This window comes from Staurois parvus, unplaced genomic scaffold (assembly GCF_062004578.1).
Source record: "Staurois parvus isolate SC_StPar_1 unplaced genomic scaffold, SC_StPar_1.0 ptg000561l, whole genome shotgun sequence".
NCBI lineage: Eukaryota > Metazoa > Chordata > Amphibia > Anura > Ranidae > Staurois > Staurois parvus.
The window spans coordinates 1,094,318-1,110,727 of NW_028318357.1; the positions used below are offsets into that span (position 1 = coordinate 1,094,318).

At 40.5% G+C, this 16,410-nt stretch overlaps 1 protein-coding gene across 3 annotated transcripts in view; it reads left to right on the forward strand.

The window, feature by feature from the left end:
* Nucleotides 1–16,410, forward strand: part of RNGTT (RNA guanylyltransferase and 5'-phosphatase) — a 507,135-nt gene that overhangs the window by 14,753 nt on the left and 475,972 nt on the right. For all 3 annotated transcript variants that reach the window (XM_089691308.1, XM_089691307.1, XM_089691306.1), the window contains exon 5: nt 14,545–14,620. In XM_089691308.1, the coding sequence (XP_089547434.1) occupies nt 14,545–14,620 (76 nt within the window). The remainder of the gene's footprint in view (nt 1–14,544; nt 14,621–16,410) is intronic.

Consider the following 16,410-nt stretch of genomic DNA (forward strand, 5'->3'; position numbering starts at 1 on the left):
GTTTTGGGCATTCTGTTACAAGATCTCCAGGCTTTAGTTGCTTTGCCAAGAGGTCTCTCTTTTTGTGTTGGATTTTTATTGAAGCAGAAACACTCCCATGGCCAAAGGACTAGTCCCGGGAATGGTATATCTGCTGATGCCTAACCCTGAAAAGGGGGGGTGCATCCAAAAGCTATGCACTACGGAACCCCCCCCAAAAAAAAAGGAATATAGTGCCTCAAAGGCTAATCAGCAGTATAAATTTATTAAGGACGTAAACAAGTGTACAACACGTATCATATATTCCATACAATGCACCTACCCTGTTCCTACCCCCCCCCCCCTAAACCAGAGCACCGAGGACTAACCTCCCACCCCTCCCTATAATCCCTAAAGTCCCTCTATCCCGTGAGAATGGATCAAATCCCCCAGAAAGCCCCTCTGTAGCAGTGCCTATAATAGATGAATATATATGGACATGTGAATCCGGCTGGAAGGATAAGTCACAATATGTTTGCACTGAATATCGCTTCACAGCAGGAGGGGAGAGCAACAGAAAAGGCAACCTGAATTCCTCCAAATATGTGTAACTCAGTTCGTAGCTGTTGTAGGTATGCCACTATGCTCTATATCCTCAGTAACATCTCCAAAACCTTGCAAGCTGGTCATATGACTATCCAGGTCCAGACGGTTAGCTGATGGGCACTGTATGCCTATAAACTGCTACATAGAAATCTTGTATCAGCACAGTAGTAATGAATGTGAAAAAATCTCACCATGTGTACTCCGGCATCTCACCGGGGGATCACACGAGGAAGGAGGACGTGATCCCCTGCGCCTACATGTTTCGCTCCTCCCACTGACTGGGACTTCTTCAGGGAGTAGCTACGGATTGGTTGGATGCCTCTACTATTTATCTCCATTACTGCAGGTATGTTTTGCCTCTTAAGGCAACCTCCCAGGGAATACATTTTTAACCTAAACTCCACGTGGTTTCCCCCTGCTGGTTGGACAGCATGCAGAACCATTTAATACTGAGGAAAAAATCCTCTAATCCTTGTCATCTCAATCAGGACTACCCCAATCAATGGTTCATACCGTTTTTACTGCAAAGTTCCAGATGGTCTCCAACATCTCACTTATATAACCAGATATAAGTCTATCTTCATAAAAATGGTTGTAATGACAAATCCTTTTTCAATCCATGGGGGCTCATTGTATGCAATAGAAAAATCCATCTTGTCTCCTTTTTCAAAAGTATTTTATCCTCATCTCTCCTCCTTTCTGATAATGACAACTGGAATATGGCTGCACATTTTATACCTTTCAAAGATGAATTATGATATTCAAAATGGATGGCTATTGGAGACTCCTCATCTTTGCTAGTAATACTGGCTAAATGTTCTGCTATTCTGCATCTAAATTCCCTCTTTGTTTTGCCAATATAGGCCTTGTTAAATGGGCATACTATTCTACATATAACCCATGACGATGAACAATTAAGGAAGGAATTAATGCAATATGTTCTTGTACCTGTGGAGTCCTGAAATTCTCTAATCTTCTCTACATGTTTGCATATGGAACAATGTCCACATGCAATCGGGTGGTTATATGTACATAGGTTCACTTCTACTCTTCCTGTATTCACTACGGACCAAGCGCAAACACATTGGGACTTTTTCCTTGTAGCTGGATTCACATGTCTATATATATTCATCTATAATAGGCACTGCTACAGAGGGACTCTCTGGAGGATTTGATCCATTCTCAGGGGATAGGGGGACTTTAGGGATTATAGGGAGGGGTGTGAGGTTAGCCCACGGTGCTCTGGTTTAGGGAGGGGGCCCTGTGGGGGTGCTGGGGTTGCCTGGGAGGGATGTGTGGGATGACACGGGGGGAGAGATTGGTGGGGGGTAGAGTGCTGGGAGGGGTGGATAGGAACAAGGTTAAATGCATTGTATGATTATATGATACGTGCTATACTCTTTTTTTACATCCTTAATACATTTATACTGCTGATTAGCCTTTGAGGTTCTATATCTTTTTTGGGGTTTTTTTCAGTAGATTTTTAATGGAGCCCCAGAAGGAATGAGAATACCCAAATATGAAAAACAATATCCCAAATTTGCCACTAGAGTCCCCCAAATCAGAGTAAATGTCAAACAAAATCTAACCTTTTTCTGTTTCTTTTTTATTGAGTACTGTAGGGTTGGAATTTGTCATATTTTTATTGCTGTCCCCACTAGGGAGTTTAACTCTCAAAAAAGAATGACAGTGACACAATTCAAAATTTGGACTTGTCACTAGAATAGAAGTAAAGGGGAAGCCTTTCAATTAGAATATTTGTTCCAGTGACAGCAGTCTGAGAGATTCCTTTTCTTTAGCATTTTAAGGAGTCTCCACTGGGTTAAAAAAAAAAAAAAAAAAAAAATGAAAACCTGACGTGTTTTAATCATTCCTTCCTTTATGCAATATGGAGATAATGTTTTCTCTTGGGGGTGTATTTATTAAAAAATTGCCATAGCTATTCATTTGGTGAAACTGTTGATACATTTGTTCAATGTGAATAGGGCAATGTCAAATGTTCTCATGCTATTTCGTGTACAGGTCGAATGTTGTTCATTCCTAAAAAGTGTAGTATGGGAAAATATTGCATTATGGCCACTAGATGAAAAGCAAGAGGAAATACAGTATTTATTTTATATGATCCTCAGCACCATCTAGTGCCGTAATGCAGTATTTTCCTGAACTGCTGTATGTGTTTTTGGTATGACATTTAGAGGAAATTAGGACAATATTTGATTTTACCCCATTCACACAAAACAGTTTCCCTTAAAAAATAGTTACAAATTTTATTTTTTTATTTTTATAAATACACCCCTTACGTGTTAATATTTTTTGAAAACCTATGTTTTTATTACGCAAAGCAGATACGGAAGTTTTGTAATTTTATTTTTAATACTGTGGTTCTTAACACTAGCTAAGAGTTTGATATAAACTATTATATACTGTATGTACGTTACAGGAGAGTGTCTGTCTTTTGAAAATACTTGCTTGTTTTTTGCTGCCTATATCAATGCTCAAACTTACTGTTTCTGAGGTTTTAATTTTTTCTGTGTTTTTCCATTCAACAACTAGATATCTCTTCTTTAATATGTGACAACAGCTGTTACCTTTCTTTGTAAGCTTTCGAACTGCCTAAAGGTACAAAGTGTACTAATTGTATATGCATCCAGTTTGTACAATTGCTGACATGCTGGAGCATTTCATAAATGCGTTACAATATCTGAATGCTTAAATGCAATTTGAACTGCATCATCGCGATTTCCTAGAATTGTTGGTGATGCAGTTTAGAGGTAACAAAGAGTAGAAAGTTAGAATAACAATGCTTAAATTACCAAGAGGAAGAAAGTAGCCCCTTATCAGCCTGATCTCTCAAGAGTTTGTATGGTACTATAATTTAATTTTGCAAGAAAACATTCTTGCCTAATTATTTACAGAGAAGCACAGCATAGCTTCTATTTCTTTAGAATTCATTGAGGGACACAATGTTCCTGTCTGCCATTGCTATGGCAAGTTGGAGGCAGAGGCTGCAGCCCTAACATCTTTCAAGCTTCAGAGCAAATTGTCAGAAGCTCCAGCTTATTATCTCCTCCCTATACTTTTGTTACACTTTTTTGGTGTGCAGGGTTACTGGGCTACTGAATTGTAATTGTTTCACCTTTTTTTTGGCAGCAATGCAAGGCAATAGTGCAGGAAAGGGGCCCTGCTATTGTTTAATCACGATTATTTGTGCTAGATTGTAGACAGTAGCCCACCCCTAGGCTGAGCTAAGCATGTAAAATGGGAATCCTGCAACTTTTAATGCACAGGCTCTTTCTAAACCTCTGTGGACTGCATAGACAAATTGCTCATTAACCATTTCCTGTCCACCCTATAGCAGAAGTACTGCTACAGGGCGTCATGGGTGCGCAAAATCACGTGTGTGTGTGTGTGTGTGTGTGTGTGTGTGTATATATACACGTGATTTAGCATTTCCAGGTAGGGGGTTCGTGCGAGCCCTACCCGTGCCGCCATTAGCAGCCTCGGCTGTCAATCACTGGGTCTCGGTCAGCAATTTCTCACCAGAACCCAGCGGTTGCCAAGTATCTCTGCGGAGAGACCTGTGTATAAACACAGATCTCTCCCCAGTCAGTTCCTGCACACTGCATTGTATGGCTCTGCATAACAGAGCCATACAAAACAGTGTGCTTACAGCGGAAAACACTCAGCACACAGTGAAACAGCACACAGTTAACCCTTTGCCCCAGATGTTAACCCCTTCCTGCCCAGTGCCATTAGTACAGTCAGTGCTTTTTATTAGCACTGATCACTGTATTGGTGTCACTGGGGATGTCAGTGACACCAAGTCAGTTCCCCCCAGAGTCAGAATGTCCGCCGCAGTCCCTCTATAAGTCGCTGATCACCGCCTTTACTAGTAAAAATGAAAAAAAAAAAATTCCCAGTGTATATATACCGCCATTTTGTAAACCCTAGAACTTTCATTCAAAGCAATTAATTTACACGCATTGGTATTTTTTTTTTTTTTTTTGCAAAGACATGTAGCAGAATACATTTTGGCATAAATTTATGACTAAATTTTGATTTTTTTTTTTTTTTATTTTTTTTATTTTTTTATTTTTTTTCTGGACGTGTAATAGTAAAAAGTCAAAAATATTGTTTTTATTCCTCAAAATTGTTGGTTTTTTTTTTTTTTTTTCTTTTAGTGCAAAAAATAAAAAACGTACAGATGATCAAATACCACCGAAAGCTCAATTCTTGGGAAAAAATACATAAATTTAATTTGGCTGCAGCGTTGCATGACCACGCAATTGTCAGTTAAAGTAACACAGTGCCGTAACGCAAAAAATGGCCTGGTCAGAAAAGGGGGGGTAAATTAGAAGGGCAAGTGGTTAAATATAGGCACCACATTGGCCTTATGCCAGTCCAGTAGTACTATGCCAGTCATTAAAGAATCCCTAAGAATTAGAAACAATGGCTTTGAAAGGACAGAGCTCAATTGTTTAAGGACCCGTGACTGTATGCCATCCGGTCCAGGTGCTTTATTCACCTTTATTCTGTCTAAATATTTCTGGATCATATCAATTGTGAGCCAATATGGATCATCTGGAGCTGTGTGAATACCAATGACAAATATATTTAACTGCTTCCCTTCTGCCAAAAGCACATAGACTGTGGGATGGGAGGGCTGCTGGTTCTGTCTAACATATCTGCACATCAGCCTGCATTTCATGCTGCTGCGTGGCTCACAGAGTGTGCACCCGGGAGCCCAGTGATCTGTGTCACCTGGACACAGCGAATCCCATTTTGATGTGCTCTTAACTTGCAGGGAGAAGATTTTCTTTGATTTATTTTTTGCGATTTACTACCGCTTTAAGGTGGGGGGGGGGGCTTTTTGGCTAATGTGCGGCTTAACTGCACAGTTTTGCTGCAAGTCTAAAGGAAGCCTTAAACTTCTTTTTTTTTTTTTTTTTTGTGCATTTCTTCAGCTGGTTTCTGGCCTAGGCCAAAATTGTGTCATTCATCCCAGGAGTCTTCCACATTTTTTTCTTTCATCTGGAGGAGGGGCTTTCTCAGCTAGGCACACACTTCTGCCTTCATACCTAAGGTAAGGGCAGATAGATTCCAGTAAGTAAATGCTACTTGAATAATCTTCCCTTACTCAAGAAAGCCATGGCTAGAAATGCTAGGGGGGTGTTTTTCAAAGTGATTTCTCAACAAAATAAAGCATGGAGGCATGAATGGATGGGTGAGTTTGCTCTAAATATTAAGAAATTCAATAGAGTTTTCAGTTTGTGAAGCTCAGATACAGTTTAGTTTTACTTTAATTTGTCATGTTTTATGCTTGGGTTTACTTTATCACACATACTGTAACTGTGCAATCTTAATTCTAAAACGAAGGTGAGAGAACAATCATATTCACCACTAGCCTACAGGGCACTTATACCCCCTTCCTGCCCAGGCCAATTTCCAGCTTTCAGCGCTGTCACACTTTGAATGACAATTATGTGTTCATGCAACACTGTACCCATATGAAATGTTTATCATTTTTTTGTGACAGAGCTTTATTTTGGTGGTATTTAATCAACTCTGGGTTTTTTATTTTCTTAAACCAAAAACCACTGAAAATTAAAAAAAAAAAAAAAAAAAAAAAAGTTCTTCGTTTTTGTTATAAAATTTTGTAAATAAGTGATTTTTTTTTTCCTTCACTGATGTGCGCTAATGAGGCTGCAGTGATGGGCACTGATAGGCTACACTGATAGGTGGCACCGGGCACTGAGGAGGCACTGGTAGGTGGCACTGATTGGCATTGACAGTCATCACTGATGGGCACTGACTGGCGGCACTCATATATGGCACTGACTGGCGGCACTGAAAGGCAGCTCAGATGGGCACTGATATTTGGCATTGATGTGCACTAGTAGGCACTGATATGTGGCACTGATATGTGGCATGGATGAGCACTGACAGGTGGCACTGCTGGGGCTACACTGATCATCAGGGCACACTGATCATCATGAGGGATGCCAATTACCGGCTCTCCTCTCGAGCTGTCAGCATAATAGCTTGTGAGGAGAGAAATGCCGATACCCGGCATTTCCCTATTTACATGCGATCAGCTGTGATTGGACACAGCTGATCACATGACCAAGCCGACATCTTCAGCTCTTTCCGTTTCTTTTTGCCGTGCTGCGTGCTCCCGGAGCCGTGCATGCGCGGTTAGAATGGGAGGACGTCATATGATGTCCTCCCAGAACGAGAGAACCGCCTTGGGCCCATCACTACCTTATATGGCGGGCGGGAGGCGGTTAACTAGGTTTTACTCAAGAGAGAATCTCCCTTGTGAACACCCCAGTTTGTATAGCTATAAGTGCTGATATAGGAAAATCCTTCCTGCATTAAAAAAACGACTTCAATTTAAGAGATTAGCTATTTATATGACATACCATAACCTTTTTTTCATTGAGTAAATGAGATCTTTTGTATTACTTTTCTAACATGCCACTTCTTTCCTATTTTAATTTACTCTGCACAGAGCACCAGGCCAGGAACAAAAGGTTAATCTGTAAAACTGCTCCCTGGTTTGTGCTTTCTGGCTTAAGAACCATGAAAGTTACACCCCACCATCTATAAAATTGGCTATACTGACAGCCCAGGGAATGTCTTGTCACTTGGCTGGTTCAGGTTCAGCAGTCAACATGAGCTTGCCCAGAGTTCGAATGGGATTCAGAAACTACTTTTGACCTCAATTTTGTCTTTAACCACTTCCCGACCGGCCGTTGTATATAAACGGCCGGACGGTGGCACTGCAGGGTCGGATGGCCGTTTATGAACGGCCTCCCCGCACCCTGCTTGTGCGCGCTCCCTCCGGACACAGTGAAACACCGATCGTCGGACGGGACCTCTGTACGAGGTCCCGATCATGTGATCACTGATTGGCCAATCAGTGATCACATGCAAAGTAGTAAGCAAGATGTCACTTCTGACATCATTGCTTACTATGTGTGAAATCTGTGAATGATCACAGAGTTCACATGGTACAAGGCTATTCACAACAGCCTTGTACCATGTGACAAGCTGTGACCAATCACAGCTCACTCTGTATTTCTCAATGAGTGCAGGAATGCACACAGAGAGAAAGAGAAATGATTGCTTTTACATCCTATATGGGTGTAAAAGCAATCAGTGTAAAAAAAAAAAAAAAAAAATCTTTATCACCCCTCACAAGTAGTACAGTGTCACCATGGTGACACTGTACTGCTAGGGTGACAGTATGTGAAAAAAATAAATAAATAAATAAAAAATAATATAAAAAAATAAAATAAAAATGTAAAAAAAAATGTTTAAAAATTATAATTTTTGCTTATAAACTAATTTGGATTTTTTTTTTTTACTAAAAAGATAACGGAATAAAATTTGGCTAAGATTTATGATGAAATATTATTTATTTGCAAAATTTTATTAAAAAAAACACTTTTTAAAAATTTTTTTGGACATTTCATTTACATAGCAAAAAAAATACAAATCCCAGTGGTGAATAAATACCACCAAAATAAAGCTTTATCTATCTAAAAAAAATGGTAAAAAATTCATTTGGGTACAGTGTTGCATGACCGCGCAATTGTCATTCAAAATGTGATAGCGCTAAAAGCTGAAAATTGCCCTGGTCAGGAAGGGGGTAAAAGTGTCCGGTCTGGAAGTGGTTAAATGTCATTGTCAGTGCAGCGTTATTAACTTGTGACAGACTGATATAGACCATTTACATTACTCTAGCATTTAATTTCATGCTGGGTGGTCTAGAGCTTAAGTAACAGTGCTCAGTGAGGCTGGATTCCTTTTGCTTTTCTTGATGTTGGAGACCAACCATACAGATATCTCTAATTTTTTTTCTTCTCTTTAACTGAAAGTTTAGGAATACATGCAGATTAAAAAAAACAAAACACAATTTAGTCAAGTTATGTATTCAATAACAAAAACTATATGTAAATACAATCACTGAAATCTCATACAAGTTCAAACATGCAATGTAATTGCAAAAGTTTTTTTCTTCAACCTTTTTTAACCACTTCAAGTCCAGATATTTTCACCCTCTTCCTTTCCAGGCCCATTTTTAGCTTTCAGTGCTGTCACACATTGAATGACAATTGGGCGGTCATGCAACACTTTACCCATATTAATTTTTTAGCATTTTTTTGAGACCGATGAAACTTTTATTTTGGTGGTATTTATTCAGCACTGGGATTTTTAATTTTTTTTGCTGTATAAATGAAAGTCCCAAAATTTTGAAAAGTGTTTTGCTTATAAAATTTTGCAAATAGTCTTTCTTCCTAAATCTTACCCAAAATGTACCGTATTTTTCGCCATATAAGACGCTCCGGAATATAAGATGCACCCAATTTTAAAGGAGGAAAATCTAGAAAAAAAAGATTCTGAACCCAATACATATAGTAATTCATCCCCCCTATAGTAATTCATCCCCTCTATAGTAATTCATTCCCCATATTGTGTCAATTCACTTACCTTTGCTCTGCGCGTTCCTCTCGCCGTGTTCCCGCGCCGTTCCGGTCTTCAGGGCTGATCCACGAGCAGAGGGGGTGATGACGTCAGCGCGCACCGCCGGGTGTACTAAGATGGCCGACCGCTCCAGAGATAGGCCAAAGCCACGGCCTTTCCTACGGCCGTGGCCGCGCCTGACGGATTCTCTCTCTATTCGTCGTATAAGACGCACCAACTTTCCCCCCCCCCCAGTTTTGGGGAAGAAAAAGTGCGTCTTATACGGCGAAAAATACGGTATTCCGTTATCTTTTTAGTAAAAAAATAACTCAAATTAGTTTATAACCCAAATTATAATTTTTCTAAATTCTATTTAATTTTTTTACATTTTTATTTTATATTTTATATTTTTATTTTTTACTTTTACATACTGTCACCCTAGCAGTACAGTGTCACCATAGTGACACTGTACTACTTGTGGGGGGTGATGAATTTTTTTTTTTTATTTCACTTATTGCTTTTACACCCATAAAGGCTGTAAAAGCAATCATTTCTCCTCTCTGGTTGCATTCTTGCAGCCATTGAGAAATACTGTGAGAGCTGTGATTGGTCACAGCTTGCCACATGGTACAAGGCTGTTGTGAATAGCCTTGTACCATGTGACCTCTGTGATCATTCACAGATTTCACTAGGCAAGCAATGATGTCAGAAGTGACATCTTGTTTACTACTATTCATGTGATCACTGATCGGCCAATCAGTGATCACATGATCGGGACCTCACACAGAGGGACCTCCCGTACAGTGATTGGTGTTCCACTGTGTCCGGAGGATTGCAGTGCCCTGCGCTCAAGCAGGGAAGCGGGAGGACATTTATAAACTGCCATCCGTTCCTGCACTGCTCCCGTCCGTCTATTTATGTACATGGGCCGGATGGGAAGTGGTTAAAGGAACTGCTTTCTTTTAATCTTTACCTTGTTGTCCTACCATGTAGGTCCTCGTTCATGCACTTTCTCTTTAGCTGGGTACACACGGTCTGATTATTGGCCAGTTCAACAGAAACTGGCCAACATAATCAGATCATGTGTACAGCTGTCCTTCTGACCGAATCTGGTCTAAGGACCGGCTTTTGCCGAACGGGCATGCTGGAAAACCAAAAACCAATAGCTGTGATTGCTGATTAGTGTGTTCTGAAGGGGGGCGGGGATGGGACAGTCCCCATGTCACAACACAAAGGCACAGTGGGAAATATTGCTGCACTAACATCACTTAGTACAGCGATCTTTTTTTTTTTTTTTTTTCTTCATTGAGCCTGATATCCTCCTATGTTGTTGCCCAATTACATTGACCCTTGTTGGAGGCTGCAGGTGGCTATGCTGCACCCTTTGCGCAGACATTGTCCACTGTTTCCACCATCAGGAAGCCAGTCCAGAACGATGTGCAGCTGACACATCGTAAAGCTATGGAAAAAAAGTGATTCAGAGAGGCTGGGGAAGGTCATAAGATTTGAGATACACAAAAAAGTAAAAATAAGATGACCATTTTGAAAAAAAAAATTAGTTTATTATACAAGGTGCTTTGGCAAGTCAAATGTCACACATCCATGATTTAGATATACTTTAAATGTATTACAACAGTTTGTATGGGTCTGCTGACTGCCTAATTTAAAAATCTAGGAAAGTAAATCTATTTTTATATAGAGCTGGCAAAAGTAATAGTCTCTCTCTCCACATCACTCTCCTGTGATTTTCTGTACAGCAGCATTAAGATCAGCAGAGAGATGTCAGTCAGGCTGTCGTACATTGCACACTGCTATACACCTCACACTAAGAGACTCATGAAATTCTTCAATGTGCAGCCACCGTATGGAATTTGAGCAGAATTGGAGGCAGTACCTGTCAGAAAGAGGGACCCGCTCCAAGAACATAAAAAAAAAACATTCAAAGGTGGTGGGGAAGGCAGTAAAGGGTAGCAGAGAAAACGTCTTGAAGATGCAGGTACTATAGTTACCTCTTAGCTCTTAAGATAAATACAATAGGGCGTTTATCTGTAATTTTTTTCTTTCGGGTTTTCATCAGTTTGAAAGTTTGGAATTTCTGCAGAATGCCACTAGAGGGTACTAGTTGTCTGCTGTAATGTAGAAGGGAGCACTTTTTATTTTGTCATTAGAGATGACCTGTTTGAGCAAGGGCATAGCTACATTCTACATAGAAAAGTTATCTTGACCCAGTAAATCTATATTTATGAAAATTCGGAAGTATGACACATTTGTTTACAATGTTTTTCAGATTGCAAGCATTTAATGTGAATCTTACAGCAGTGATTAAAGTAAATTTTGTTTTGAGAGTAATACAAGGGCTCCCTCTGGAAATCCTGATTGACTCTGTTATGCTGACATTCTGTCTTTAAACAAAATCTCACTGATGGCAGGCATAGTGGGAGGTGAACTGTGTGCAGAAGTGCAGATCTCACTGGTGACATGGATACTAGGGGTAAACTGTAAGAGTTTGAATATAGGGCTGACTGATGACATGGATACTGGGAAGTGAGCTGAGTATGCCAGAGTTCAAATCTCGGACATGGATACTGGGAAGTTGGCTATGTATACTGGTGTACAGGTGTCAATATTAACTTGAATACTGATAGGTAAGCTGTGTGTTGGAGTGCAGATCTCACTGGTGACATGGATATTGGGTAGTGGGCTGTGTGTACTGTAGTGCAGATCTGATTAGTGACAGGAATACTGAGATGTAAGCTGTGTGTGCTATAGTGAAGATGCAACTGGTGACATAGATACTGGGAAGTGAGCTGTGCGCGCTAGAGTGAAGATGAAACTGGTGACATAGATACTGGGAAGTGAGCTGTGTGCGCTAGAGTGAAGATGCAACTGGCGACATAGATACTGGGAAGTGAGCTGTGTGCGTTAGAGTGAAGATGCAACTGGCGACATAGATACTGGGAAGTGAGCTGTGTGCGCTAGAGTGAAGATGCAACTGGCGACATAGATACTGGGAAGTGAGCTGTGTGCGCTAGAGTGAAGATGCAACTGGCGACATAGATACTGGGAAGTGAGCTGTGTGCGCTAGAGTGAAGATGAAACTGGCGACATAGATACTGGGAAGTGAGCTGTGTGCGCTAGAGTGAAGATGAAACTGGTGACATAGATACTGGGAAGTGAGCTGTGTGCGCTAGAGTGAAGATGAAACTGGCGACATAGATACTGGGAAGTGAGCTGTGTGCGCTAGAGTGAAGATGAAACTGGCGACATAGATACTGGGAAGTGAGCTGTGTGCGCTAGAGTGAAGATGAAACTGGCGACATAGATACTGGGAAGTGAGCTGTGTGCGCTAGAGTGAAGATGAAACTGGTGTCATGGGAAAAATGGGAAGTGAGCTATGTAAGCTGGAGTGTAGATCTCGCTGGTGTTGTGAATGCTGGGAAGTGAGCGGTGTATGCTGGAGTGTACAGTAGATCTCACTGGTGATCTGGATCAGCCTTTCTCAACCAGGGTGCCTTGAGGTTTCCTCAGGGGTGCCTTGGCAAAATGTCTAAAAATTGCCCAAAGCTTGTATACAAGCCAGTGGGTGGAACAAGCCTGCCTTTTAGTTACACAATGCCACAGGTTTTCATAGTACACATTAAGACCTTCTTCTAGCCGCAGGTGTCCTGACAACCAATGACATCATCCGCTGATAAGGAGGTTTTCAGCTGCCTGCACAGCATCCTAGTTTGATCATCTCCTGCCCCTCTCCATCAGTGCTGGGGTCACATTATCTCAATGATGGAGAAAACCTGAGGGAGAAGAGAAACATCAGCATACTAGTCAGTACCAGTGTACAGAAGTGTATTTGCTTTGGAAGAATAAATCACCTCTAATGTTGGGTGTCCTACATGTGTGGATGTTGCTGCGTTAAATAAAACTATTAGAATAGTTTTTCACATTTTAGGATGGGGTGCATCAAGACTGTCCATAATTATAAAGGGTGTCTCGGGACTGTACATAATTGTAAAGGGTGCCTTGATCTGGATACTGTGTAATAAGCTGTGTATGTTGCAGTGCAGATCGCACTGGTGACACAGTTACTGGAAGTTATCTGTGTGCTAGAGTGCAGATCTCATGGTGACTTGAACACTGGAAGCTAAACTGTGTTCTGGAGTGTTGATCTCGCTGATGACATGGATACTGGCAAGTGGGCTGTGTATGTTGGAGTGCAGATCTTACTGTGATATAGATACTTGGTTTTGACCTGTATTTACTGTAAATATTTTTTTTCTGATACTGGGAAGTGAACTGTGTGTGCTGAAGTGCAGATTCAGCTGGTGCCCTAAATACATGCAAGTGAGCTGTGTGTGTTGGGAGTGCAGATCTCACTGGATACTTGGATGTGAGCTGTGTGTATTGGAGAGAGTGTTTTTTTTCTGATGGCATTAGTTAACAGATGTAGGAACTGACATAATTGGTTGGTTTACTGAAACTGCAAGGTCATTCTAAAGCCCAGTATTGTTTGGAAATTGAGTGTTATGCATGTGTCGTATTTGATGTTATGAAATTATGTACTATATCCGTTTGTAACCTTAAAAATAATTTTGCAGAGTCCGCATGTACCTCCAGAACAAAGATGCTGGCAGTCATATAAATCCCATGGTCTGTGCTATAGCAATTTTGTTCTTTTTGTACACGTCTCATAGGAAAAATACACTGAACAGTCACAATTCGTATCAGGGAAAGGAAGACTAAAGAATAGTTTTCTACTGCCTGTAGCAGACTATGATATTCTAATTGTCCCAGAATACTCTTCTCAGGCAAACCTTGAGAGACACAGTCACTTGACTGGAGCTCCAGAACTGCTTTTTCTAAGAATAAATGGGCAAAAACCGATACTATTGCAGTACATTGCCAGATGTCATGCATTTATTCATGCAGTGCAGTTACATAGTTTGATTTAAATTCGCTTTATTCATTCTCTTGCCTTTGATTGAATGATGGAACTTTGTAAAATTGCTAGCTGCCACCTAAGCTGTCTGAAGGTGTGATAAGTTGTTCCTTCTTTTGTAAGTCTTCTAGCAGGTGCAGAGTGAAGCTGATGGGAAACTAATTCTATGTAATTTTTCATATTTCGGAATATGTATGTGAGATTCCTTTTATTTGGAAGCCCCTGCTTTTTCAGAACCCAGCTGTGTTCACATTTTAGCATAGCTTATTTTATTCTTTTCATTTTTTTTATTTTTTTTCAGAACATGCAGCTGGGTATAAAGGTGCAGCTTGTCCCGGGAGACTGTAGCAGAAAATGTCCTCCAGAATAAACCTTCAATGTACATACCTGTTTAAACAGTTTTTTTTTTTTTTTTTCTTCTTTGTTTCCATCAAATTGCATATCTTTGCTGCAGCATAGATGAACATGTTTTGTATGATGGATTTCATACCTCAAAATGTAATATCTAAAATGAAAAGCTGTTTAGCTATATTGTATGTTTACCACTGCAATTTCTAATTCTTATTTTTCATTCCCAGGTATACACTGTACGCATGGTTTTAATCGAACAGGTTTCCTAATCTGTGCTTATTTAGTTGAGAAGATGGATTGGAGGTAACTTTCGTTATAACGCAGTACATTATGAACGCTGATCTCTCTGTCCATTAATAAAAAGGTCACGTGTTTAATTAGGTTACCTACTAAAACAAAGTTAAAGTACATGTAAACCCTCACCCTGTAAAACAACCAATTCAGTTCAAAACAGAAATGAAAGGCAAAACCTTTATGTATACATATAAAGAATATTATAGTTAAGTTTTTTTTTCCTAAGTGGTGACCAGACTGAAAAAGAGCTGGGAGAGGAGAAACAGTAGCACGTTGCTCTTCCCAGTGTGCGTGTGTGTGTAGCTGGCCGGCTGGCATGTCAACAAAACTCAGATCATTGAAGGAGAGCTGGCAGAGTTCTCAGCAGAGCTAGATAACTGACCACGCTGTGCTTTCCTGCTTATGTGGTCAGTTTTTAATAGGAAAGCAGAGGGACTGGTAGGGATTTCACACAAAGGAAGCAATACAAAGAGAACAGCATGCTTTATCATACAAGTAAATGGTACAGCAGGTACATACTGTATCAGGAATGTTGGGGTAACTTTCTTTAAATCTGATATTTGTTATAAGTAGTTGGTGGTGAATGCTATCTCTCAGTTGTTTCTTTTATCATATTGTAAACCCAGCAGTGATATGTCCCGTTGTAGTCCTACTCCTTTTGCTAGCTTGTCAACAATGAAACTAATTCAAAATTCAGGTGCAAGAGTGAGCCTCATTCTTAATCTTTTAACACCACCGCCTCCCTGTTGCCCCTTTAAGTGGGTTTAAATTCCAGGAGGTAATGGAGCTTCTGTATCGTGTTACTGATGTGATTGGCTCTCACAGCGGTGATTGGTAGCCTGTCCTGCTGGCTTCTGGTTAAGAGCCATGACTGAGAGAGCTGCCAGGGACAGCTCGGTCAGTGTGCCGGAGGGGCATTGTGAGTACACTCTCAGCACACTGCCTTAGACCACCTTGGTTCACATTTTTTGCCACTTCATATATTCACTTTGCAGTCGGCAGGAGGTTAAAGAGACACTGTCACTTTTCCAATGTAGAGCAAAGTGTCAGTATCTCTGCAAAGGGCCTGAAGGAGTTTCCTTGCACCTCCTTGCTTCACAGCCACTTCTTAGATCAGTTGTATCAATACCCTGGAGTAGTGATGACACTTCCCCCAGTCATGTGACAGTGTTCAGGCTTAGTGATTGGCTGCAAAACCTGTGCACTGTCACAGGGGAGCAGGTCACGTGGCTCCCCATATTCAGATTTGTCGGGCATTCACCAAGCATGGATGAGCTGTGAGGAAGCACAGGTGAGCACAGCATAGAGCAAAAGGGGCAGGTTTACCCTTTCCAGAGATGCTGTCGGCTTGCCCTGCATGGGCAAAGTGACAGTGTTACTTTAATGGCCACAGCATGTGGGTGCATTTGTATAAGAGATTTTTTTTTTTTTTTGTAATAAAATTTTGTTCTTTTTCAACCCCATTATTAACCCTTAGTTCACAACAGAGTCATTGCTGAATCTTTTGAACCCATTGCTAAAATAGACAAAAGTATTCTTAAGTTTGACCATTTTAGCTCTTGCACCCTTGTGGACCAGAGCAATTAAGTTTTTTTATGATGCACCATGGTAATTGCTGCCAATGTATCATTTATTTTTGAATATAAGATACAGGTACTAGCAAAAGAAATAAGCAGTTAGAGAAGGTCATTAAAATATCTGAACAAGTTTTGTCTTAGGCTATCCGTTTATTTTGGGAGCTAAACTCTGAAACATCTTTGTGCTTAGCTAAGGGTGTTTCTGGCTTGGGCTAAATGTGC